Source organism: Taudactylus pleione, unplaced genomic scaffold, assembly GCF_031769625.1.
Source record: "Taudactylus pleione unplaced genomic scaffold, aTauple2 ptg000105l, whole genome shotgun sequence".
NCBI lineage: Eukaryota > Metazoa > Chordata > Amphibia > Anura > Myobatrachidae > Taudactylus > Taudactylus pleione.
Window position 1 is genome coordinate 7,379,838 of NW_028284507.1, and position 26,144 is coordinate 7,405,981.

The 26,144-nt window shown below is 42.7% G+C and overlaps 1 protein-coding gene across 10 annotated transcripts in view; it reads right to left on the minus strand.

The window, feature by feature from the left end:
- AAK1 (AP2 associated kinase 1) overlaps positions 1 to 26,144 on the minus strand; it is a 148,697-nt gene that overhangs the window by 7,381 nt on the left and 115,172 nt on the right. For 5 of the 10 annotated variants that reach the window (XM_088470816.1, XM_088470815.1, XM_088470813.1 and 2 more), the window contains 3 exons: positions 24,024 to 24,125; positions 22,377 to 22,487; positions 16,720 to 16,824 (listed from right to left, as the gene is read on the minus strand). The exons of 2 other annotated variants lie outside the window; for them this stretch is intronic. In XM_088470816.1, coding sequence (XP_088326942.1) covers positions 16,720 to 16,824; positions 22,377 to 22,487; positions 24,024 to 24,125 — 318 coding nt within the window. Of the gene's footprint in view, positions 1 to 11,062; positions 14,308 to 16,719; positions 16,825 to 22,376; positions 22,488 to 24,023; positions 24,126 to 26,144 lie in introns of those variants that run through there. 3 more of the 10 variants (XM_088470823.1, XM_088470819.1, XM_088470820.1) reach the window with 3 other exon arrangements.

The window sequence follows — 26,144 nt, forward strand, 5'->3', positions numbered from 1 at the left end:
AAAAAACTTGAAAACTGGAGATACAGCACATAGTAGAAAAATCACACTGGAAGATGCCAAGGATTAAAATATACAGAGGTGGTCAGTGGGTAACCATTCACGGGGCAAGTGTGGCAGAAAGGTTTGTGTATAAAGATGAAAGTGTCTTGTGGGTCTGAGCAAGTGACACCCATTATGGCGTTCTCACGACTAGAATAAGTCTATAAATTGTATCCTTAAAATACACACATATATATATATATATATATATATATATATATATGCACATAGTATGTGTACATACAGTCAGGTGCATAAATATTGGGACATTGACAGATTTTTCATATTTTGGCCTCTATTCACCACCACAATGGCTTTGGAATGAAACAAACAAGATGTGCTTTAACTGCAGACTTTCAGATTTAATTTGAGGGTAATTACATCCAAATCAGGTGAACGGTATAGAAATTACAATGGTTTCTATATGTGCCTCCCACTTTTTAAGGGGCCAAAAGTAATGGGACAAACTAAACAATCCTAAATCTAACTTTCACTTTTTAATACTTTGTTGCAAATCCTTTGCAGGCAATTACAGCCTGAAGTCTGACAGGACTAGACATAGACATCACCAGACGCTGGGTTTCATCCCTGGTGATGCTCTGCTAGGCCTTTAATGCAAATGTCTTCAGTTCCTGCTTGTTCTTGGGGCATTTTCCATTTTCATCAAGTGAAATACATGCTCAATCGGATTCAGGTCAGGGGATTGACTTGGCCATTGCATAACATTCCACTTTTTAGCCTTAAAAAACTCTTTGGTTGCATTTGCAGTATGCTTCGGGTCATTGTCCATCTGCACTGTGAAGCGCCGTCCAATGAGTTCTGAAGCATTTGACTGAATATGAGCATATATTGCCCGAAACACTTCAGAATTAATTCTGCTGCTTTTGTCAGCAGTCACATCATCAATAAATACAAGGGAACCAGTTCCATTGGCAGCCATACACATCATGACACTACCACCACCATGCATCACGGATGAGGTGGTATGTTTTGGATCATGAGCAGTTCTTTTCTTTCTCCATACTCTTCTCTTCCCATCACTCTGGTACAAGTTGATCTTTGTCTCATCTGTCCGTAGGATGTTGTTGACTTTGACACATATAAACCTACCTCCTGGAGAGTGTTCTTGATTTGGCCAACTGTTGTGAAGGGGTTTTTCTTCGCCAGGGAAATAATTCTTCTGTCATCCACCACAGTTGTTTTCCGTGGTCTTCCGGGTCTTTTGGTGTTGCTGAGCTCTCCGGTGTGTTCTAAGAATGTTCCAAACAGTTGATTTAGCCACGCCTAATGTTTTTGCTATCTCTCTGATGGGTTTGTTTTGATTTTTCAGCCTAATGATGTCTTTCTTCACTGATAGTGACAGCTCTTTGGATCTCATATTGAGAGTCGACAGCAACTGATTCCAAATGCAAATGTCACACCTAGAATCAACTCCAGACCTTTTACCTGCTTACTTGATAATGAAATAACGAGGGAATAGCCCACACCTGTCCATGAAATAGCTTTTGAGTTGATAGTCCCATTACTTTTGGCCCCTTAAAAAGTGGGAGGCACATATAGAAACCGTTGTGATTCCTACACCGTTCACCTGATTTGGATGTAATTACCCTCAAATTTAATCTGAAAGTCTGCAGTTAAAGCACATCTTGTTTGTTTCATGTGAAAGCCATTGTGGTGGTGAATAGAGGCCAAAATATGAAAATTCTGTCAATGTCCCAATATTTATGCACCTGACTCTGTGTGTGTGTGTGGGTTGCTATTTTATACACGGTACACAATAAAGACTCCCCACAAGTCACTACATAGAACACGGCTTACCTTGAAGATATGAATAGTAGGTTAGTAACATTGGGATACAAAAGATAAGAAAGATAAGAAAGAGTTGTGAAAGACACTCAGACAGAAGAGAGGTGCCCACTGCAAAGCATCTATAAGCTTCTTTCATTTCCATGAAGGTCGCCACTGCATACTCACCTTTACCTTGCTATGCCCTGATAATATCTTGGGTCTGTACGTTTTATGTTTAACATATTTCACTAACCATCGCAATTTAACTTTTTTTTTGTTTCCTCATTGAAGAGAAATATACACGTGCAAGATAAAACACTACACCTTATGGGGTCATTTAAATACAGAAAATTGTGAAGGCACAGTGCAAAAGCGGTGTCTTCTTTTGTGGCATCATGCGATTATATCTACGCGTTTCCTCCTGGTTAGATAGGCACAGGCATGGTTTGAAGTGCCAGGAGGATGGCAACTGGGACGAACTGGTAAAGTTGTGTGGATCCAAGAAAATAAGGACGAGCAACACGCTTCATTCAGTGGCACAGTCTAATGAACGCTGAAGAACTGTACATATTGGGAAACATTCCCGGGTTACCAGGTGACAATACAGCATTTTTTAACAAACAAAAATTTATTTTAGCAGACCCTATTAAATTACAGTGACTGGCCGCAGGTAATTCGCAATGTAAAGTCTTTTGCTTGTACACAACATTTAAACAAGCACTTTAAAGTAATGTAATGTAAACATTACAAATATAACACAAGACAAAGATGGAAATAAATGCAACTGCACTTGGGGAAAAAATGGAAAACATTTATTAACTCGGTGGCCAAAAGTGTAGTGTTTTCAGGTGATGATTTAACGTTTGAGGATATTGGCACCACGGACCTTGAGCCTGAATACTGTTGCGCAAACCCTCTGCATGGACAAAATATAAAAGGAGATGGGATGGGGGCGACGTGTATCGGTACAGCAAATAAACTGGCACATATGCAAAAAAAATAAAAAACAAATCCTGCTCTATCCAATTCTATTGTTTAAAAAAAATTAACCCACACTACAAGTTTTTCTAAACGAACCCCAGCACAAATGGTAAAACTGGTCTCGGATAATTTCACGACCTAATCTCAAAATGCTGAAATTGTTATTAAAATTATCAAAATTTTGGGAATTAAACAAAAAAAAAAAATAGCATTTTGTTTTATATTGAATTTCTGCTCTTAATGTGTAATGTAGCAATTGTATTGTTTGTTAACTGAGAGGCCTTACTGCAGAAAACAGTGCACGTACGTACGTGCATGGCTGAATTCTCCTGCACAGAGGGCCTGATTCTGACCCGCTCGCAAGCGGGTCGATGGTGCCCTAGTGCGCATGCGCACGATGGTGGGAGCTCCGTCGTGCGCATGCGCGAGACCCGAATAGCGATGGCCAAGCCGTCGCTATGGGTCTCGCACCAAAAGGGGTGTGCTGTTGATGGTGATTGACAGCACGCCCCCTTTGGTGGGCGTGCCAGGGGCGTGGCTGCCCAGACGGAGGTGTTCCCATGGGAACACCTACCGTCTGGGTCCGGCCCCACTGACATCACTAGTGATGTCAGTGGGAGTGCTTTTGGCTCTGATAGAGCCAAAAGCACTCCTGGGCTTGCGGCAGCGAGACCCTACCGCAGGGTCTCGTCGCAAGCCCGATGGTCGCGTTGGTCATGACCATCGCGACCATCTTTTTGGCCGCTCGCATAAGCTGTGGGTGGTCACCCACAGCTATGCGAGCGGCCAGGAGGCCACTCCAACAAGAGGTAGGAGGGCCCTGATTCAGAGCGAGCTCTCTTGTCAGAGTGTCCGGCTCTGAATCAGGCCCAGTCTCTTTGTTTGGCAGGATCAATAGGACACTGGGCATCATTTATAGGCATGCTTAGTAAATAATATAAAGAGCCATCTTTAGACAGTGCAGTACATTGATGCCTACATAGCATATTAGAAAGAATATCTTACTCCTCCTATATATCATCCAGTACATACACAGACGTTTAGTTTTTGTTCACAAGGAAAAACAGGATTTTGGTACTTACTGGTAATCAATTTCTCAGATTCCACAGGGGACACTGGAGCTTCTAACAATGGGGTAAAGACGGTAGTTGAGTAGAGCCTGGCACTTTAAGAATCTAAAAGTGTGTAGCTCCTCCCCCACTATGCCCCATCAGCCCCAGTTTTAAGGAACTGAGCCCGAGAGGAGACTGAGAACGGACAGAGCAATAGGAGAACAGAAGACAGAGAACACACAGTACATCAGACAACACACTGCAGGCAACGCAGACAGTCACACCATAACAACAGACGAAACTGCAACAGAACTGTAGCAGAACAGAACAATGAACTCAGAAAGCAGGTAAGAAGCACTGGGTAGGGGTCCAGTGTCCCCTGTGGAATTGGAGAAATGGATTTACCGATAAGTACCAAAATCCTGTTTTCTCCTACATCCACTAGGGGACACTTGAGCTTCTGATAGTGGGGACGTCCCAAAGCTACCATAATGAGAGTGAGAGTGCGTTCCGCACCCTGCAACCAAAATCTGAAGCCGAAGTTGGAAAAGTGTTAAAACTATAGAACCGAATAAACGAATGCAAAGAAGACCACGTAGCGGCGCGACAAAGCTGAGAAGCCGAAGCACCCCTACTTACTGCCCAGGAGTACCCCACAGAGCACGTAGAATGTGCTGAGATGGATACAGGCGGAGGGTCTAGCAGAGACAACATAAGCCCACTGACTGGTCAGCCGGATCCATCTGGCTAAAGTCTGTTTTAACGCAGGCCAGCCCATGCGAGAAGCATAGAAAAGCATGAATAGAGCATCTAATTTACGCAAACGGTCAGTGCTGGCCACATAGGCTTGAAGTACCTGTACCACATCTAAGGAGTGAGAACCCCCCGAAGAATCCAACAAGGCCGGAACTACAATCGGTTGATTTATGTGAAAAGCCGAGACCTCTTTATGCAAAAAGAAAGGCGGGTACGAAGTTCCGCCCGATCCTCATGAAAAATCCAGTGAGGGGAACGGCAAGACAAAGCTCCAAGCTCCGACACACGTTGAACTGAAGCAAGGGCTAACAAAAGGACCACCTTCCAAGTTAGAAATCTTAAATCAACATCCTCCAACAGTTCAAATGCAGCCGATTGCAGGAAGGATAGGACAAGGTTCAGGTCCCACGGAGCAGTGGGTAGAACAAAGGGAGGCTGCACCCCAATCACTCCTTGCAAAAAGGTCTGAACTTCCAAAATCAGAGCTAGACGGCGCTGGAAAAAAAATGGAGACACACGAAATCTGCACCTTCAGAAAGCCTAAGTGAAGACCGGCGTCCAGTCCCTTTTGAAGAAAGAGTAAACGCGGCAAATGAAAAGACGAAGTAGAGGATCCACGGACATCAACACCAGGAGATATATGACTTCCAGATACAATGGTAATGAGCTGAAGTCACTGGTTTCCAAGCCTAAAGCATAGTAGTGATGACCGCCCTGGGAATGCCTTGCCATCTTAGGATGTCCGTCTATAAAGCCACGCCGTCAAACGAAGCCGACTTAAGTCGGGGTACACGAATTGACCCTGCTGTAGAAGGTCTTACCGCAGAGGAAGAGGCCAAGGCTCATCCGCCAGAGGTTGCAGAAGAAGGTCTGAGTACCAAGCTCGACAAGGCCAGTCCGAAGCCACTAGGATTACCATGGACGTCTCACGCTTGATCTATTTGAGGACCAGAGGAAGAAGTGGAATTGGCGGGAACAGATACACGAAGCTGTACGGCCAAGGGATCAACAAAGCATCTGCTCCCACCGCCTCCGGATCCTTGGTCCTGGAGTACTAAAGGGGCAGCTGTCGATTTGCTTGGGAGGCCATGAGGTGGCTTTGTCAGATTGAATCGGATGTCCCCACAGCAACGGAGCTGCCTGGATCAGAGCCCTGTAGACTGTCTGCAGTTCAAGGACGTTGATCGATAAGAGGGATCCCTGGTGCGACCAATGACCCTGGAAGTGGCTGTCCAAAACTACAGCACCCCATCCTCGGAGACTGGCCTCTGTAGTGACCAGGGTCCAATTCCAGATTCCGAAGCGTCAACCTGCCAACAAGCGATCCGTTTGGAGCCACCAGATCAACAATATGCAGGTCTGAAGAGACAGTGATGATGCATGTGCAGGTGAGAACCAGACCACTGAGACAGCAGATCCAATTGGAATGTCCTGGAGTGAACCCGGACGAATTGGATGGCTTGAAGGAGGCCACCATTTTCCCTAGAAGCCAAATGATGTACAGATACCTTCTTTAGCTTGAGTACCAAGCAAACCAATTCTTGGATGGTTATCACCTTGTCCAGGGGTAGAAAAACCCGAAGCAGGATCATGTCCAGAATCATCCCCAGGAATTGAAGCCTCCGAGATGGTATCAGTTGTGACTTCTTGAAGTTTACAATCCAACCATGTTGTATGAGGACCTTATGTGTAAGGAATACCTGTCGCAGAAGACCCTCTTCGACGGAGCCTTGATGAGCAAGTCATCCAAATAAGGGACAATCGTTTCCTCTTGAGAATGCAGATGAGCTACAATCACCGCCATTACCTTGGTGAATACTCTTGGAGCTGACGAGAGCCAGAATGGCGGGGTCTGGAACTGGTAATGAGCATCTCTGATGGCAAACCAAAGGAATGCTTGGTGAGGTTCCCAAATCAGAATGTGCAGATAGGCATCTTTGATGTCTAATGACACCAAAAATTCCCCCGCTTCCAACCCCGCAATTACAGAATGAAGAGATTCCATCTTGAATTTGTGGATGGGTCTGACTGATCCATCTGGTTTTGGAACCACAAAAAGATTGGTATTGAATCCCTGAGATTTGAGCAACAGGAACCGGAACCAGAACCTCTGTCAGCAGAAGCCTTTCGATCACTTGTCTCAGAAGTTGCTTCAGTGGATTGATTGGAAACCCTGTTGAAAAATAATCGAACAGGTGGAGTGAAAGCAAACCCTATCTTGTATCCGTGAGATACCAGATTCCGAACCCAAGTGTCGGGACAAGTTTGCCACCAAATCTCCTTGAACAGTTGTAGTTGAGTGTCCACCTTGGGGGTCCCTAGGTGGGAAGTTTGTTAGTCATGCCACGGGTTTGTCTGCTGGTTTGGGGTCCTGACGACGGGCACTTGCAGCTTGACGTCCTCTTACACAACCTCCGCGAACTGCTGAAGATGAACCTCATGGTCATCCCTGAAATCTCGCCGCAGCTGGAAAGGAACGAAAGGAAGGACCTTGACGTGAAGTAGGAGCCAAAGATGGTAGGAATGTGCTCTTGCCACCCATGGTCAAGGAAATCTACTTATCCAGCTCCGGACCAAACAGAAAATCACCTGTGAAAGGAAGAGATTCTACGGTGCGTTTAGATTCAGCATCTGCCTGCCAAGAATGAAGCCACAGGACGCGGCGAGCTGCGACAGCAATAGCTGATATCCTGGAGCATACCAGGCCAATGTCCCTAGAGGCGTCTCCAAGAAACACGATCAATTCTTGAATATGCCCCGCTAAGGTGACAAAATCCGTTCACTGAGTATTTGACCTGAGGCCCTCTCCCAACTGTTCTGCCCACTTCTCCACCGACTTGTTGACCCAGGAGCCAACCAAGGCCGGTCTGAGAAGTGTACCTGCAGAAGTAAATAGATGTCAATGTTGTCTCCAATTTATGTTCAGAGCTTTCCTTAAGAGAATTGGACCCGGAACAGGGAGAGTAGTTTTCATCAATACCCAGGAGACTGAAGAATCCACTGGAGGTGGAGTTTCCCATTTAGTTCTATTATCTGCAGGAATCGAATTAAGGCAAAGAAAGCGCCTAGGGATCTGGAACTTACGGCCCGGATGCTTCCAGGCTGCAGTCATCTGTTCAGCAAGCTGGAGAGAAACAGGAAAAGTGAGCGTTGACTTTTATTTCTTACCAAATAAAGAATCATCCAAAGGCTCTGAAGCCTCCGGGTCGGAAATGTGAAGCACTTCTCTTGCAGCTAGGATAAGCGCTTCAATACCCTGTGTAGCTTCAGGTTCTGTAAGGAAACCTCTACTTCTGAATCGTTCAGCATTTCCCCTTCCTCCTCTTGAGACAAGTGTTCGGCTTCCGAGTCCCCATCAGACCGGAGAACTGCCCGAAAGTGCCCTTTTCTTGGTGGACAGACCTACCGCGGCCTCTGGTGATTTTGACGTGGAACCCATCTGTGCTAGGCCCTCCACTGAACGAGCTAAGTCCTGAGCCAAGCAGGTTCCAAAGCTAGAAAGGAAGGGTGAGATGTGCTAGGAGCCACCCTTGCAGTTTCCAGTTCACGACGGAGAGTGGCTAACTCAGACGTAAAATCAGCCATGACCCCTGCCAAACTACCTATAAAGGAGGGTGTGACAACCTGTGCTGTATTAGCACTCTCTCCCTAACAAATCTCACATAGGGATGACCGCTCTGAACGAGCATGGGTAAACCTTGTCCTGCACCTAGTGCATGCAAACAGCTTCTGGGAAGCAGTCTTGTCTGTTGTTTTGGAAGTCATTCTTATGTAATACACACACACACACTCACAACAATCAGCAGTAACTGAGGTGGACAAAGCAAATGATAAGGAGGAGCAGGATCTAATAATCAAAATGCTACTCCCCAGTTAGGACTCACAGACCCCCTGAGCTGGCTTCTGGATCTGTCAGTGCTGGTATTTCGGAATCTACTGTTGGAGCGCTGTGGATTACAGGAGAGTCTCCCTGTCCCGAGCTGGTTTCTGGTATTATGCTATTCCTCTTGTATATGCTGCTGTCAACGCTGTGAGAGAAAATGGCGCCGTTGCTAGTGTGTAGAGTGCACCAAAGCAGCCCCAGGCAGTGAAGGAGGCAGCGTCAGACTCTCCCTAGCCGGTGCTGGATAACAAACAAAATCCCCCTTATACGTAGCTCCAGTACGTCAGCAGAGCACCAGAGCTATAAAATACTGCTCCAAGAGGTTTATTTATCAAGCAGTGAAAAACTTAGAGAAGTGGCAAACAATCAGATACTACCTATTATTTTATAGACTGTACTTGATAAATGTTACTTCAAAGCTGATTGGTTGCCATGGGATACTTCTCCACTGGTCCACTGCCTTAAGTTTTTCACTGCTTGATAAATAAACCCCTAAGAGAGAAGTGGGGGGACAGCTAGTGTGCAGCGCACGACTGCGATCCTGTAGGCGGCTGCATTCAGTATTGCCGATGGTCCGGCTGTCGGGAACGTAGGGAGTGAGAGCGATCACAAGTGTGACAGAGCGGCAGCACCGCCTGTCACAAGCCCAGCTTACAATAACACCTCTCCTGCTAGACATGAGAGGTTATCATACTCATGTGTGGTGCTGAAGGCAGGGTGCTAGGCAGGGAGGGAAACTGCGGGGGACCCGGACCCAGTCTGTTTCAGCTGCGGAGGGCCCCGCTGAGTTGGAGGACTCATGTAACACCTTTGTGCAAGGGGGCTCCGCTCCATAGGGTGACCGGACACAGGCTACAGTAGACATGGCGGTACCCTCCCTGGCGGCTCCCACGATGCAGGCAGACTATCCCAGCTAGCAGTCTGCCTGTCCTCAGTGATCTTGTAGAAAAATAAATAAAATGTATATAAAAAATAGAGCTGGAGACAGCCCCATGTGCACTGGCTATTCTCGGGCACATTTTAAAAACTGGAGCTGATGGGGCATAGAGGGGGAGAAGCCAGTCACACTTTTAGATTCATAAAGTGCCAGACTCTACTCAACCACCATATATACCCCACTGTCAGAAGCTCCAGCGTCCCCTAGTGGATGAAGGAGAAACTGGTATGCCCTAATAAAATTTTCCCTCACCTAAAATGCTAGGTCTATTTGTGGGACAGATACTGCAAACAAAAGTATCAGAGTTTAAGTACTAGCGAGAACAAACTTCCTTGAAACTGAACTTCTTTGTTATCCCATAGATTATCCTATGCTCATGTTTTTTTGTAAGTGTATCTTCTGAATACACACTGGAGAGCCCCGTTTTGTAGTTTGAGTCAGTATTAATAAAAATGCTGTCCTATCAAGTTACTAGAAATCCATCCTGGGCACGTTGTGGCCACTACTCATTAAAGTTCCTGATTCCAACCGAATTCTCTGCATTCTCATACTATTAAGTTTTTACTATTGGGACAGCATGGACGTACCGGGATTCAGTCATAATACCGACAGTCGGGATGCCGGCACTTAAAATTGGTGCCAGCATCCCGACAGTAAGTACTGAGGTTAGGGGGATGGTTAGGGGTTAGGCACTAAGGGGGAGGGTTAGGTTTAGGGCGCGTGGGGGGGATATCCTAACCCTGTCAGGATACCAGTGTCGGGATCCCAAGCGCCGGCTTCCCGTACCACCGAGAAACATGTGAACTCTAAAAATGTGTCCAAACTACATACATAGCCGCAGCTTGTTTAGGGCATGTGCTGTGCTTACAATGTGATGAGTCTCCCACTTTCTTTGCAAACGCTCCTTTAAGGCCGTGCCCACCAGTCACAAGTATGCGCGGCATCGTATGTGCGTCTGTTAGCGGGAGACATCCCAACTGTCCCGGGATCAAAACTGTATCACATAAAATCAGGACAATTGGGAAGTGCGCATTTAAATAAAAATTGGCCCAGACCACAAAATGACTGCATTGCAAATAAGCAAAATCAGCTACTGATGACATTGAAACCCATACCAATATCCGCCTTTTACACCTCAAAAGAGGTGAACCAATTCTAAGAGAGTGCAGGTTTTTAGAAGTGGAGATGTTGCCCATAACAACCAATCAGATTCTAGCTATTATCTTCTAGAAGGTGTTCGATAAATAAGTAGAATATGAATGGTTGCTATTTCAACATCTACACTTTTGAAAACCGAGCACTTTAGTAAATATACCCCTAAGAATCTAAACATCCTCTTAATTTTTTGCACCATCACATAAAATAAAAATTGTGGGAAGAAAGGAGGACTGTACTGGGATTAGGGGGACACCTGGAAGCCCACACACAGCGTGTATATAGTAATAGCATGATAGATAGATAGATGATACAACAGCTCTGACCACGCACATAGTTATTTCTCTTTTGCTAAGCCCTATTTGTGGTATCACAATGAAGTGCTGTGACGCGTTTTACAATTTCCTTTACAAATGAAACGTTCAGGTATCAAACTTCACTGAACAACAAGTGAAACCTGAGCCCAGAAACCATTGTTTAAAATACTTTAATTCACAGAAATAGATCGGATTCTACTATACAATCAGGAAATGTGCATGTATTAATGCCACATTGGCCGTCTTATCTTCATCTCTATTTCTTTTTATGGAAAACTCAGGAAGGAACTGGGAGGAACCTGAACAGGAGAAGGAGGAGCATGGACTAAAATATATTTATATATTTATATATACACAAGTGAAAATTCTACCAACCACTTCACTAAAGGATTATTTCCCCTACAGTAATGATCCAAGCTCCCGGGATGAGAACACTTCCCTTCCCCCAATATAGTACAGAACAATAAAGCAAGATACAGAGGGGTCCCCACAAACGTCAGAGCCCTTCCACACGTACCACAATGAGCATTCAGCCTAAAATGTAATAAATCTGCATGATGAATGTTTAAATGAGCTAAAAGAGGCCTTGAACTTTTTACTTTCATTTGGCGGGGCACGTCCCATAATCCTACTTTTACGAGACAAGTACAAAACCAATGTTCTTAACATTGCACGGTCAGATGTGCAATTGTCATGTTTTAATTAACGTGTATCATTTAAAACACATGTTTATGCACATGTGAAAGGGCTCTTAGAAGTCTGTGTTTTATTTACAGACAGCAAATTCCAGCACATGGCAGACATACAGACACATGCTACTCCAGCGATGCGTGTACCTTTGTGTACAATATATATAGTATCATCCACTCCCTACTGTATATGATACTGACATTACAAGTCACTGAGTTCTGTGCCGTATAAAAGAATACACATTGCGGAAATCCAAAAGGTGACTTCTCATGTACGTTATAATTTACAGTAGAGGGTGCGTTACTCCTTAAAATACACCAGCTTACCTAGTGAACACTGAAGTGATGACATCAGAACTCACCGGTTATAAGCGATGACATCAGAACTCGCTGTTCATACAGATATTATTTATACATACATACATTAATATCACTTGTGTATCATACAGGTATATTAGAAACTCTCTCACGGACATTTGCACAAATAGAGATTACGCTGGTCCTTGCAGGACACGCACACGCACGGACACATTTAAATACTTCTCTTTTTAATAAAAAATGAAACAGATAGAAGAGTATGGGGTAGGACAGGATTTATCCGACATGCAAAGCCGAGGCCATTGGTAAGAGTTAGTCACGGATGGCGACATCCACATTTGATTATTTCTAGTAGCTTTGCAATGTTATTAGACAAGTATCCCTGTGTGTACATTTTACATTTTGCCCGCCCCCCCCCCCCTAATTTTTTTTTTTTATTTTCTAAATGCAGAAAATTGGTGTAAAAACAATATTGTGGGGGGCTAGATTCTTCTGGCAATGATGCCATTTTTTTTTTTCCGCTGATCTATATAATCAATATAAAAGATGACATTTTATATGCTTTATAGCTTGTTTGTTACTTCTCAATCATTGTGCTACATATCAATCCGTTGATTTAAAACAACAGGCAAAGCCGAAAACTTACAGCTAAAGATCTACAAATAGGCTCATGCTTTAGCGACGTTAGAATGTCATATGTAAATGTGTCACTGCACACCACAAGTTTTGCCTTCTTGTTACGCTGTACACAACGGTTATTTAGGTGACGCGATTACAATGCAGCGTATGCTTGCATAAAAATCCAGACTGCATTGCAAGCTGTAGCGATCAATGAATAATCAGAAATCGCTCTGAGGAGGAGAACCCTGTAACATAGGCGTCAGTAGTTCAACGCCTATGTTAAATCCCTTGCTGGGATTACGCTATCGGGATTGAGACCTGTGGTCTCATAACTACATCCCCCTACAAAATACCTGTCAGTTATTAGTATATACAGCCCTGGTTATGTTTACTGAATTCTTTGCTTTGATAATTTTTTTGTAAACATGGTCTTTTCCTATCTCATGCCTAAACATAATTTACTAGACATTATTTCTTCTTAACCAAATTAATGGAACAAAACTATACCCTAAATCACAGGTTCTCAAACTCGGTCTTCAAGACCCCAAACAGTGCTTTCCAGGTCTCTTCACAGAATCACAAGTGAAATAATTAACTCCACCTGTAGATCTTTTAACATGTGTCAGTGAGTAATGACTACACCTGTGCCCCTGCTGGGTGACCTGGAAAACGTGACCTGTGTGGGGTCCTGAGGACAGAGTTTGAGAATCTCTGCCCTAAAATCAATTGTTTGGAGCAGGCAAGACCTTATCACACATGTGGTTTATCCTTCATAAAACGTATCAAGGAAAGCACAATATTGCACAGTCACATAACAGAAGACAGTTGTCTGTTAACATTGCAGGTGCCTTATAATTCCTCCATATAAACAGGTTCATTATATTACCCGGCTGGCTGGGTTAGTAAATATATGAACCCACGCCAAGTTTTGCATTGAATTAAATTGCCGTTTTAAAAGCTGCCAGGAAAATAAATGCAAATCGCTGAGTTTAATACACACACAAAACCTGCAGCTCAATGAATCACAGGCCCTGGATGTAATTCAGCCAGCAAGACCTTCACCATTGCTGTCATTACGGTCAGTGCATGCTATACTATATAGGCAACCTCATACTGTTCTTACTATGCGTTATGGCAATTTCACCCATATCTCAGAACAGCGAAAGGCGAGTTGCTTGTGGGGAATGTTTTCTTTTGTTTGCTGAACACCCAGAGGCTAGAACAAAATATTCATCCTGGAAATGCTGATTTAAAGAGGCTGGAACATAAAAACACATCAACTGTTGAGGTCAGCTGATGAGGAGTCTTTAAGACATAGGTTAGGATACAAGGAACACAAAGCTTTTATATCTCCACAGCTTAAGGACACGGGACTCCTCCGTCACCCCACCTGCCGCGCAGTCTTCTGTCCCGCATAGTCCATCCACAGCGCGGGTCTTTCTATCCCTTAAGACGGAAGCAGTTTGTACAAGACGTTAACGTCGGCAAGGATATGTATTAAGAGAGTCAGCCAGAGGCTCTTTAGCAGATCCACACTATACTGATGTGCACAGAAGGTCTAAATAAAAAATAAAGGCGATGTACATATATCTACCTATCTATCTATATATAAATATGTAGGGTTACTCCTCTGTAGGGGGGAAAGGGGGGGATTTTTTGCTAGCAATGTGTGCAGATTACAAGTCTATGAGCTGATCCACCAGTAGAAGAGACCTGGTCATGTTTGGTAGGCTGGACTCAGAGTTCCCACTGCTGTTATTAGCGTGAGGACCTGGAAAGTGGGGGGAAAGAGAGCGGTTCAGTATGTTGTTGAAAAACAGAGACAGCTAGAGCAGAGGGTGCAATAGTGCAGCAGGGAAAGCGCAGGCAGAGCAGCATTATATATATATATATATATATAGTGCAGCATAGGTTATGGGCAGATTTCATGCGGCAACAAGCGATAAGCAGTGCAGGCTATTCTGGCACACAGATGGTAAAGGCATCAAGCAAATTTGGATAAAATGAAAGTGTGTTTTTTCTCTTCTTTATTTTACATATTTTGACACCCTTAATTGTATCTCTGTATATTGTGTATAATCCATAGCTTTGCAATGAAGCCATAACATCTTTAAAAAGTAAGGTAGTGTATTATTCTAGAACATTATAGGAGATGTGTATCAAGCCATTGGGGAAGGGGGAATGTATCAAACCTTGTAGATAAAGTGCAGAGAGATAAAGTACCAGCCAATCAGCTCCTGTCACTTTACAGCCTGTGTTTGAAAAAAATATAGTTATGAGCTGATTTGATTGGTACTTTATCTCCAAGGTTTGATACATTTCCCCCTCGGGAGGGAATCCAACTAGCTGCGGGGAAATTACCAGTGCCGGGATAGCCAATTAGTGGGGGTTAACTCCACCCCCCCACGGCTAATTGGATTCCTCCCTTGGGGAGAGAAAAAAGTAGAGAAGTTTCCCAAAGCAACCAATCAGCTCCTAACTGTCAATTCAATAAGGACAGTTAGAAGCTGATTGGTTGCTTTGGGGAATGTCTCCACTCTATCTCTCTCCAAGGATTGAAACATCTCCCCATATATGTTGCTGGCCTTTCCCTGTTTTTTATTGAAACTGGAACCTATCCCTTCTATACAGAGGCAGCGAGGGATGTTACTAGTTCTTATATAATGCACATTCTGCATTCTTATGGATATTGGTTCAATCCAAAAGAATGGGCCTGATTCAGAGAGGGACGCTAATGCCACCACTGCAGAGGCTGTGCGAAAATATGCAAATGTCGCATCCGCCGGGATTTGCATTGAGACGCCCACCGGCGGCTTTGCAAATACAATCGATTGTGTACAGCATAGGTTGCAGATCAGTCGATTAGAGCTCTGAGTAACCCTATGGTTATTGAGAATGGCTGCCATAACTGAGACGCTGGAGCATTTGCAACAGAGTATGGAATTGCAGTAGCAACACGCCCCAAAATGGTTGCGACATGCCTGAGTTTTAGTCACCGCTCCCCAGTTACCTCCTACAAATGCTCCCTGCCTGTCCATCACACTGCGTCCATATCCTTGCTGCAACCACCATCAGTAATGAAACATTGATGGCTGCGCAGTGCGACTCAGACACCAATAAACATTGGCTTTGCGTCCATCTCTCAATCAGGCCCTATGTCCGCCTTTACTACATGTAACTATGGTGTCTAGTTTAAAGAATTTGGGATGAATGTTTTCAGGTGCCTGGACGTCATAATGCTTTTCATTATACAACATTTCTTGGGATAGAACCAAGCTGAAGTTGATTCAATATGAAAAGCTATCTTGTAACATCACAGGTATCTAGATAATCACTGCCATACTCGCAGTGAATATTTGCTTTACTCCCAAATCACTGTCTTCCGTACTTAAAGTGTACAAAATGCTTATACACATCGGAGAACGTCACGGGGTTAAATTTACTAAGCATCGCTTTCAAAGCTGCCATGTTGCAGCTGCTGGATTTAAAGGGGCAATAATAATAAATATCAAAACCAGGCGTGTTTTGTATTTCATATTATTGCCCATTTAAATCCAGCAGCTGAAACTGCAGAAGAGAAAAGAGACGCTTAGTACATGTACCCGATTGTGAGTAGTACACAAATAAATGAAGGCAGTATACTGCTCCACCATAGAAGCCAGTGACATTAATGAGCCACACTGTGGGGCAGATTCAGACAAATACCCGGGTTATCTGGGCAGGAAAACCTTGCTTGTTTCCTTGCGTCCCATAGAGGCGCGAGTAAAAAAAGAAGCAAGGTTTCCTACCTTAGTAACCCATTATGTGCGCACATCACGCAAAGGTCCTCGCGTAAGTGAATCTGCATCTCTGCGCCGTCAGCAAACCACATTATGTGTGTGAGCTGCGCTGAAAGACTTTCCGTTTGTACTCATGGATGTTACTATAGCTTTTTTGATATAAAATCAACTTGCAATTTAGCTCTGGTGTTTAATAAAAGGATAAATACCAATCTGTGTGGAGAAGAGATGGCTGCTTTAACACACACATAGGACGCACGATTGATTTCTGCTCATAAGCCGGTGTTTAACCCTTTAAATGCCAGGGGTGGGGAGAGAACCAGCTACGCAATTTGAATTTGAAGCGTTTTACACCATTAAGATCGTCTTTCACCCACACCGATTGTCTCCCTTCACTGTCTTACCTTGGGAATTTTTGGATACCAGTACCGGAATAGGATCAAATTCATCATCCGCTCTTTTTTCTGTTTCATCCGGGATATCAAAGCCCACTAGGAGATTAGTATCGTCTGCAGCGTGCGGAGGAGAGAGAAGCGGGAAGCTCAGACAGCGGAAGAGAGAAGGCTGTTAGCATAGTCACACACAGTGCCAAGCAGGGGAGGGATGTCGGGGGTAACAAACAGGTTGTATGCACAATAAACACTGGGAAATGGGGAACGGGCTGAAGAGGGAAATCTGGCATCACCAGGTACTGTCTTTTTGGCTGTCGCTAACTTGGAAATATATTATCAGTATGTTTTAGTATTTTTGATGTTTTTATAAAAACCTAAAAATGCGATTGTTAAGGTGTCCTGACAAAATGTCAATGTGTCTCGGAAGAGGTTTCGTAATAGAGATAGGAACAAACACATACGTATACACACACACATATAGAGATCCATTTTGCAGAGGTACTGGATCTTGGGGCAATACTCAGTCTGTCTGCCATTCAGTCTGGCAACATATCCAAGAACCTTCACAAGGGTACTAGTAACAGTAATAACAGAATTAAGTAAACCAGGTGTCAAGCTGCAGCCGTATCAGGACGACATCCTGAATTTGGAGAAACCAGAACAGACCGTAAGAACCAGATCATCACAAGTGATAAAAGTTCTGCCGAAACGCGGCGGGTTTGTTAGTCAATCAAAAAGTCAGCTTCCTTCACGACAGATAAAGTTCCTGAGAGTTATAATAAATCTCATTCAAAACAAAATGAGCTTGTCAAGAGAAAGAGGTTTAAAATACTGTGTCTGACACACAAAGTATGGGTTCATCAATGTATAACTGTAAGGAAATGCTGCCAACCTTTGGGAATACTCTCTTCCACAATAGGAGCACTAGCCTGGGCAAGATGGCACACATCACCATGTTACCAAGAAACACCAGCTCTGATCTGGTGGCAACAAACAAGACACACTAATACTGGCTACTTAGTACCTTTTCCATTTTTTCCTTTGAGTCTTGAACTGACACCATAGATCCAAGCTCCACACAACTATTCCACGTTGCTCAAGCAACCACCGTAGGACAAGGGTGCATGACAAAGGATGAGTGTCCTCCTAATTTTCTTCGACACTGATTTTTTATATACATTATATTTTGCCATCTTCTTCTGTACACTTTCGGGATATCTGGTTGGAGCCCCCCCCCCAAAGCAATCATAACTTGAATTTTAAGATCGTTCTGGAACCAATCTCCTTTATTCATACCCCTATCTGAGGAGCATAGCTGAAGGCTCCTGCTGTTCCTGGCTGGACATCTCACTCCATGCCCTGTGAGAAGTTCTTGGCACCAGCCATCCTACCTTCCAAGTCTAACATGAACAACAGCATGGGAAGCCCATCTCCTCTCAACTATAGCACAGGGGTCCACGGCCAAAGAAAGTAAAAAACATCACATCAGTGTAGAAGTCAATTCAGCAGTTTCATCTGTCGCTGATGGGAGAACATGTTAGAATAATGCCCAACACCAGGACAGTAGCAGTCTACGTAAATCATCATGCAGCACCGGAAACAAAACAATGATGGAAGTATCAACATTTAGCATGGGAAGGGAGAAACCTAAAGTCACTTTCAGCGTGCCACGACTCAGGAAAATGGCAGACTGGGACTAATCTGAGTCGATCACCTCACATATGGCCCCGGATGTCTGCTTACTACATTATGGTAATGCAAGAATCTGTGCGAGTGCTCGGGAAGCCCATCACCCCCACCGTTCTTACGTCTGCGCTGCCGGCATCATTAGTATCTGGACTGGGTGCAAAGGATCTGTCTGAAACAGATGTCCCACCTCCATACTGATGCTGCGAATGAGCTCGGAGGACAGCCGACAACACACCCACAAAAACAGAAGAGTTCCGTGCAATTCACGGATAGTGTTATCTCACTACAAATTCAAAGGAATCTCCACGTTAATCCCACTGATGTTATAAAATAGCCGAAGCATTTCCTCCATTTCTCCTGCATTAAATAATACAAGGAAAGACTGCGCTTGTTGTTAAAAAAAAATTCTATTGAAAAACCGATATCATAAATAAGTTTTAATACCGACTCTATATTAAAATTGCATACGCAAATATATCATCATATATGGATAATAGAAGGATAATACAATCACCTAAGTAAGCATCTGTCTCCATCAAGAAGACATTAGTAACCAGCCTTCATAAATGTGCTACACATAAAATATAATCTCTTTCACAAAATCTGAATTCTATTGTAGCTCCGAATAAACTCTGGTTAATTTGTAACAAAATCCCAATGTCTCACCACCAGCCGATTTCATATGCTGCAACCCACAAGTGGTAGATTTTACGTTCCTCTCCTCGCTGATCAGAATGTGCTAACTGTGTATAGCAGAGCCTGATTCGGTATATGAGGAAGTACAAGATGCTGCAAGTAACAATAAGGAGATATAGTTTTAAGCACTGATCCGTACACATAAAAAGGAACATCAGATTCAAAAAGTTCGGAGCATTTCCCTAAACACGTTTCGCTACAGGTGCTCTACCACTTCATCCAAACATCTTGTGACAGGCCAAGGGATGGATACCTACAAGGGATCATGGTGCCTTAAATAGTCCTGGGGAGTACTGAAGTTTGACATGGATGCCTTTCACACTGAAAACAGACTATAGTCCTACTTAACCAGGTGCTGTCTAAGGGGTAAAATTACTAAAATGCGAGTTTAAGAAGTGGAAATGTTGCCCGTGGCAACCACTCAAATTCTAACTATTATCTTCTAGAAGATGCTAGATAAATGTTAAGTAGAATCTGATTGGTTGCTATGGGCAACATCTCCACTTCTAAAAACCAGCACATTCGTAAATATACGCCTAAGCATATAGGGGCATATGTATTAAGCAGCGGATTAACAAAACCCTTAGTTTTTTACAGATTTTGCCTGCCAGATTTAAAAGGGCAATAATAATTAATACAAAACAAGCCCGATTTTTGAATTTACTATTATTGCAAACAAGCCTGATTTTGCATTTACTATTATTGCCCTTTTAAATGTAGCAGGCAAAATGCAATAAAAATGAGAAAATCGACTGCTTAGCAAATATGCCCCATAGAGAGAGAATTCTGGCTGGGTAATGAAGTAAAGGTGTAAAATCCCCATTTATGGCTCGATCCAATTAGCCGGGATAATCGTGCAGGTGCGAGTCATCGCGTTACTAGCACACTTTACGGCAGCCCGAATTTGCATATAAATGCTTGCAGCCCCGTTGGGCTCCGCGCAAAATAATGCGTATTCGGGCTCGGAGCGGGCTGCAAGATGCGGTGCCCTTGCCGGCATTTTAATGCCGTGGCAACGGCACATCGCACCCAACTGGATTGACCCCTTCAAGAGGCATAAAAAGAGCGAAAGTTTAAAATTATAACATACCATTAGTGTTTCTATTGTAAATTATTTTTCCACAATACATAAAGTATACACAAGGTCGACTTTTCCATAAAAAAAATAAACGAACGAAAAAAAACAACAAAAAACATCAGTACAATAAAATAAAACAAAGTAATGTTCCCTAATCTGTATATCAGTTTTATACGTCAGTCTTCATTGGCCAGGAGAAGCCGTAATGTTCTCTCTCTGCAGTGTATGCCGGGAGCAGAGATCTATGGCAATGGAAATAGTTGGCATTTATAGTGGGAGACAGGTAACACGGGTTTATTTACAGAACCTTCAGTTGTCAAAATCAGGCAACATCCAATAAGCAGTACAATGAAATAAGTGCTCATTTGAGCTCCTCCAAATACCAGAAAATGAAACTTAAATATTTCAGCCCTTTATTTTACCTTAAAGACATCTGCTGGCTGATAACTATAGTGAAGGGTGGACAAGGACCCAAAACGGTCTGTGTCTGGTATACTGTAAACCATACCATCATGTTTTACATATGAATCCAGGACTACTGTAGATTTCCTTCATTAATTCATGTTACACCGTGCACTGGCAGCTGTACGCAGAGAATCACTGGTAGTCTGTGCACACTATTTGCTGCATTCACAGCATTAACAATGATCTGTTGTCTACACAAAATAAATGCAGTCAGCTAATTTAGTCTTCAGGGTGTATGTAGTTGTTTCAAAACAAAAGCCAGGGGTATCGCTGGGGAACCTCACGCCTAATCATATCAATATGTAAGGTGTGCCGAAAACATACACCGCACCCAAATCGTCTCCTACAAATAAGAAAGACAGTGAGGGACTTATCCAAAGACCTCTAGGAAATAAAAAAATATTACAAAGAATACCTGAGCCAAAAATCAATAACAGACAAAATGACAAAATATGATAATCAGATGTCTTCTCTATCTGCTCTCAGGGGTAACACCCAAATCTCTGCACTGCTCTTAATGTATCTCACACAATGCCATCAGGAGACCTTCCACCCAATATAGACTTAATATATACTTAATATATAATTATGTAAATAGCAATACCAAATTCTATCCATCTCTTTGTTCACATTTTTTTTAACAGTAAAGTAATCTTGTATTTGCGCTATATTTTATTGCTGTATGGCTTGCAGACATGACTGTTTAATACATATTACTCTTACCTAGAAATATTTAGCACCACTTCATAGATGAATACTTTTGGGTTTGTTAACGATTTGTTAGTGAAAAGTTTACGAGAATATAAAGAATTTACTGTACATTAGAAGAAGGGCAGGTTTAACCAATGGGTCTGACTGGAGGGAATTGCTAGTTTGACTGACAGCTGAATATCCAATGGAGGGGGGGAAAGCATCTGTATAGGCCATATCGTCATTGCTGATGGGAGTATTTTCCACGGTGAATGAACCCAAGAATAGCTGCTCAATCGTTAATGCTACTTATCATGGATTTATTTACAATGGTTTTTTTTTATTATTATTACTTATTGCTACTTTAGATGTGTCACTACATCTATTACACGACTGGCTACTTCTTCTGCCGTTATCCTTTTCTTACGACACCTTTTTATACGGTGATTTAATTCTATTATGATTAGCAATATTTATGGAATTATAATGTGTTAATATGTTCCATGTTAATATATCTATGAGATATTCGATAAATTGCTAAATAACTATTAATATATAAAATAAACTTTTGATCTGATTAAATGCATTAGTTATAACGACAATCTTTTTTTCGTTATGTGTCTGGTAGTTTGGATGATTTATCTATTGAACTGTTCAAGGTTTATTTTCTTTATCTTTATGGTCCTGTGTTGGTTTTTTGGGCATTGCAGAGTAATTTGGTTTCAATGCTTCATGGCTTGTATGTAACGATGCTGGTTTTCAGTGAATTGGTTAGTATGTATCCACACGGACATCCCACAATATTGAGCCTTGATGCTGCACTGTCTATGTCTAACGGACATGTTAACTGACAGTGATTTAGAAACTTGTGGGTAAAGTACATTTCATGTCTTCTAAAGTACTGGCTCAATAAGCAGGTCTAATGACGGTACACTGACAGGTCCTACAATACGGGACCTCACCCAGACAGACAGATGAATGGTTGGAGTGATGAACTGAACAAACACAATGTGTTATCATAGGAGGGCTTTGCAGCTACCCTTTGTATTACCTGAAGATGTTGGAGCAGAGAGAGTTACAGGTGCAAACTCATCGAGAAGATCAGCCGCAGGGTTAGACAGAATAGAGTAGTCAAGCAGAGATTCCTCCCCGGTAAGGGAGTCTGGAGATCCAAAGGTGCAGCATTAAGAAGACGGCATAGTGTTAGTATAAAGAGTATGCATCAGTCCATGTACTCAAAACTCTATAGGCCTACTGCAATAAATCACTAGCCATGGCATCTAATGTAGAACACTGGAAGCTCCATGGAAATGCCAAGACCTGCAGCTACCCTGATAAGACAGTGAGAAACTAGCAACTAACAGAACTTTCAACAGGATTGTTCCCACTTTACAGGTTGGATACATTATCTGTAGGGAATCCTGTAGTCATCTAAATAACTAATAATCCAGGAATAGATCGCTAGCATACTGAGAGGATCCTGCCAATATATATCTAGGAATGGAAATGGCACACTACCACCTGTAGTATTACACAGATACCCAATTGGTCCAGTAACTGTCTGTAAATATTGTCACCTTGACATTCAGGAAAATGCAAGTTACCACACTAGTGCCAGAGCAGCACAATGTTCACTTATACATTCGACAAGACAAATGAATAGAAATTCAGTAAGGTACATTAATAAAATATAGTGTTACGTTTGCTTTAATGAGACATTGCAGTGGAGTAATTGTGGAAACACACACATATATTAAAGGATTATTAGAGCTCAGTGATTCAAGGCTGAGAGACACTTTTGTTCAAGTTAATAAAAAGCCAAATGAACATTCTATTGTTTTTCAGAAAATTACAGACTGCGTAGAACACTGTTCTGTTGGCGCCTATGGACAATAACGTAATTGCCAATATTAAAGCTTTCACCCATATTAATAAATACCAAATATGGTCCTTCATGCAGAATAATATAAAACAACTTTGCTTCATACAGAGTTGCATTTGCCTGATCGTCTGTGGTTTCCGTCTTACCTTCATCATCCACCTCACATTAGGGCACTGCCCCTGTCCTCACTAACAATCACACAAGTGGACATGTCACAATCATCTCCTAAAAGCCCCTGTGCTGCTGTGAACTATGCATGATCTGCTTGGGTCCAGGTTGTCCTACCCTGTACCACTGCAAAGCTTAGTACACACCAACATGTAGTATATGAGCAATGACATCAGATTCTCAGACACTAGTCAATGGGCATATAGACATTCAGGTTGTGGCTAGAGCATTCATCACTTGCAGATCATCTTATAAATGAGTAACCTCTTGCTGATCCAGGTTGCCCCTTTTTCTATCAGAAATAGAAAGACCCTGAGATGTTCCTCTCCTTACAGCTGTCAGCATTTGATAACGGGCAAGTATCTGGCTGCCATATGCACTATAACGGCCAGGTCTCCTACGCCGTCTCCAGAGCACGGGCTGTAAAGGTACACTTTGATGATGGTCAATTAACCATAGGTGCTGGAGCAAGACATCAACATTCAACAAGGCCGCTTACAGTCCACCTCCAGTGGACGCTAGTTCATACCCAATAGATGTTATCAAGATGAGCTTATCATAGCAGGCACATTTATAAGCTAATAAAAATGTTAAACAGTAGCCCCAGTGGTAAAGAAGACAGTTTGTACAGAATTGACCACCACCAACCTGTGCGATTTGAAGCAATGGAGTCGGCTTGGGATGCTAAACGCTGGGGCATCGGAGGCTCCAGCCCAGGAATGAGGCTCTCCACAATAGGCTCTGCTTTCCCTTGTGTGGTGAAGAGAGGTGGAAGCAGAGGCCGCCAAGCCGTGCCAAAGGAGAAGACAGGACAGAAACGGAGGAAAACAGAAATGAGAGACATAAGAAAAGTCTAAAAAGGTATAGAGAAGCAGTGTCGATAGAATATATACACTAGGGGGCATATCCAATTAACCCCGATTAGCCGATGCTGCCCAACTCAATCAGCAGCGGGTACCCTGCGCGCTAATCCCCAGAAGCAGGATTTTTTCTTGCAGGCTCTGGAGTTAAGAGTACAAATCTGCGTTAAACTGCAGACCCTGTATTTTAATGCACGGGGAAACTCATAGGTGCGATAAGCAGTTTATTCCTTGCTGAACATCTTAGGCTACCTGTGGCTCTTCAGCTGATATAGCGGGAATAGATGTACTAATGTGCCCAGCTAGCCAAGACTTGTACCTCAACAAATATGTACAATTTATATAGTACCAAATATATTATTTTGAAACATAATAGATCATAATGAAACAATCTTAACAGATCATTTTAATCTATGTCAGACTCATGTATACTATCGGTGGACAGCCACACCTGGGGGTAAATTTACTAAAGTGAGTTTTAAAAGTGATGTTGCCCATAGCAACCAATCAGATTCTACTTAATATTTAACGATTCTAACTATTACCTTCTAGAAGATAATAGCTAGAATCTGATAGGTTGCTATGGGCAACATCACTTTTAAAACTCACTTCTAAAAACTCTCACTTTAGTAATTTTACCCCCTGGTGTAAGACAAACACTTGGCAGATGCATGCTGCTACAGAATTACCACTGTACACTGCCCACACAGACACATGAAAGCAAAGTACAAAACCCTCCACATCTACCCAAGACCTCTACAAATTCTTCCCATCAGGCTTTAACCAGTTCTGCTAGGAACATTATGGTGAAAATTATAAACGTTAAGTGAACATCCAATTAAATTACTAAATGGATCACTTCCATAAGCCTGCCTCTATAAAATGTCTAGAAGAGGATTCATTTAGGCTGGTGGATGATATGTTATAACAGGATCATAGCGTCCGATATTGCTTATATGACATTTTATATTTATATCCCAAAGTACACGTTCATTAAATATTTTTTAGAAATAATCTTTCCCTTAGTAAATAGGGAGGACCATGTAATCTCATATTGCATTATAAATCATAGAATTATGTGGCCAAGACCTCACAGAATGCTGGTTTTGGAGCATACACACGGTCAGATTTGTCAGATGAACGATTCATTTTACCAAAGATTTGAATGATTTGAACGATTTCTGACTGCATTAAAATGAATGGAATCGTCCAAGTCTGACTGCAAACACATCAGATGTCAGATATCGTTATCTGACCATCGGGAACGCGCATTGTTCAAATCGTTCATCTTACAGATCTGACAGATATGTCAGATTTTCCTTCAGATATGAACGATTGGATGATTTTTTAAATCGCTATCGTTCAGATATGAAGAAAAATCTGACCGTGTGTATGCACCATTAGAGAACTGAGGGGTCTTTAAAGATATCTAGGACTTTGCATTGAGGGATTGGCTATTTCTAGTAATATATACAGTATGCCGTTGCAGGTCTTCTATAACAAATATGCTGAATTCATGATGTCACTACTCTCCGATAATAATTTATCAATAGTGCATGCTTACAAGTAGATTATCAAACCATGTCAGCCATTTTGTGGATAGAAACAACATTCAAAGTAAGGAAGTCACTGTGCTGTCAGTCGTTCATACTGACCGAATAGGCAGCACTCTAAAGCTGGGTGCACACTACACGATGTTGTTGACATTTTAGCCGATTCCGACGCATCGGAATGACAAGTCGTTAATATCGTGCAGTGTGTATACACTACATCTTGTAGTGCGCGCTCCCATGGGGTTGTCAGCCGCATCGCCTGATCTTTTGTACATACAATCAAATCAGGCAATGTGACTGATGATCCCATGCAGCACTATGCCGCGGGGGCCGGCATATCGGGCACCGGAATGCCA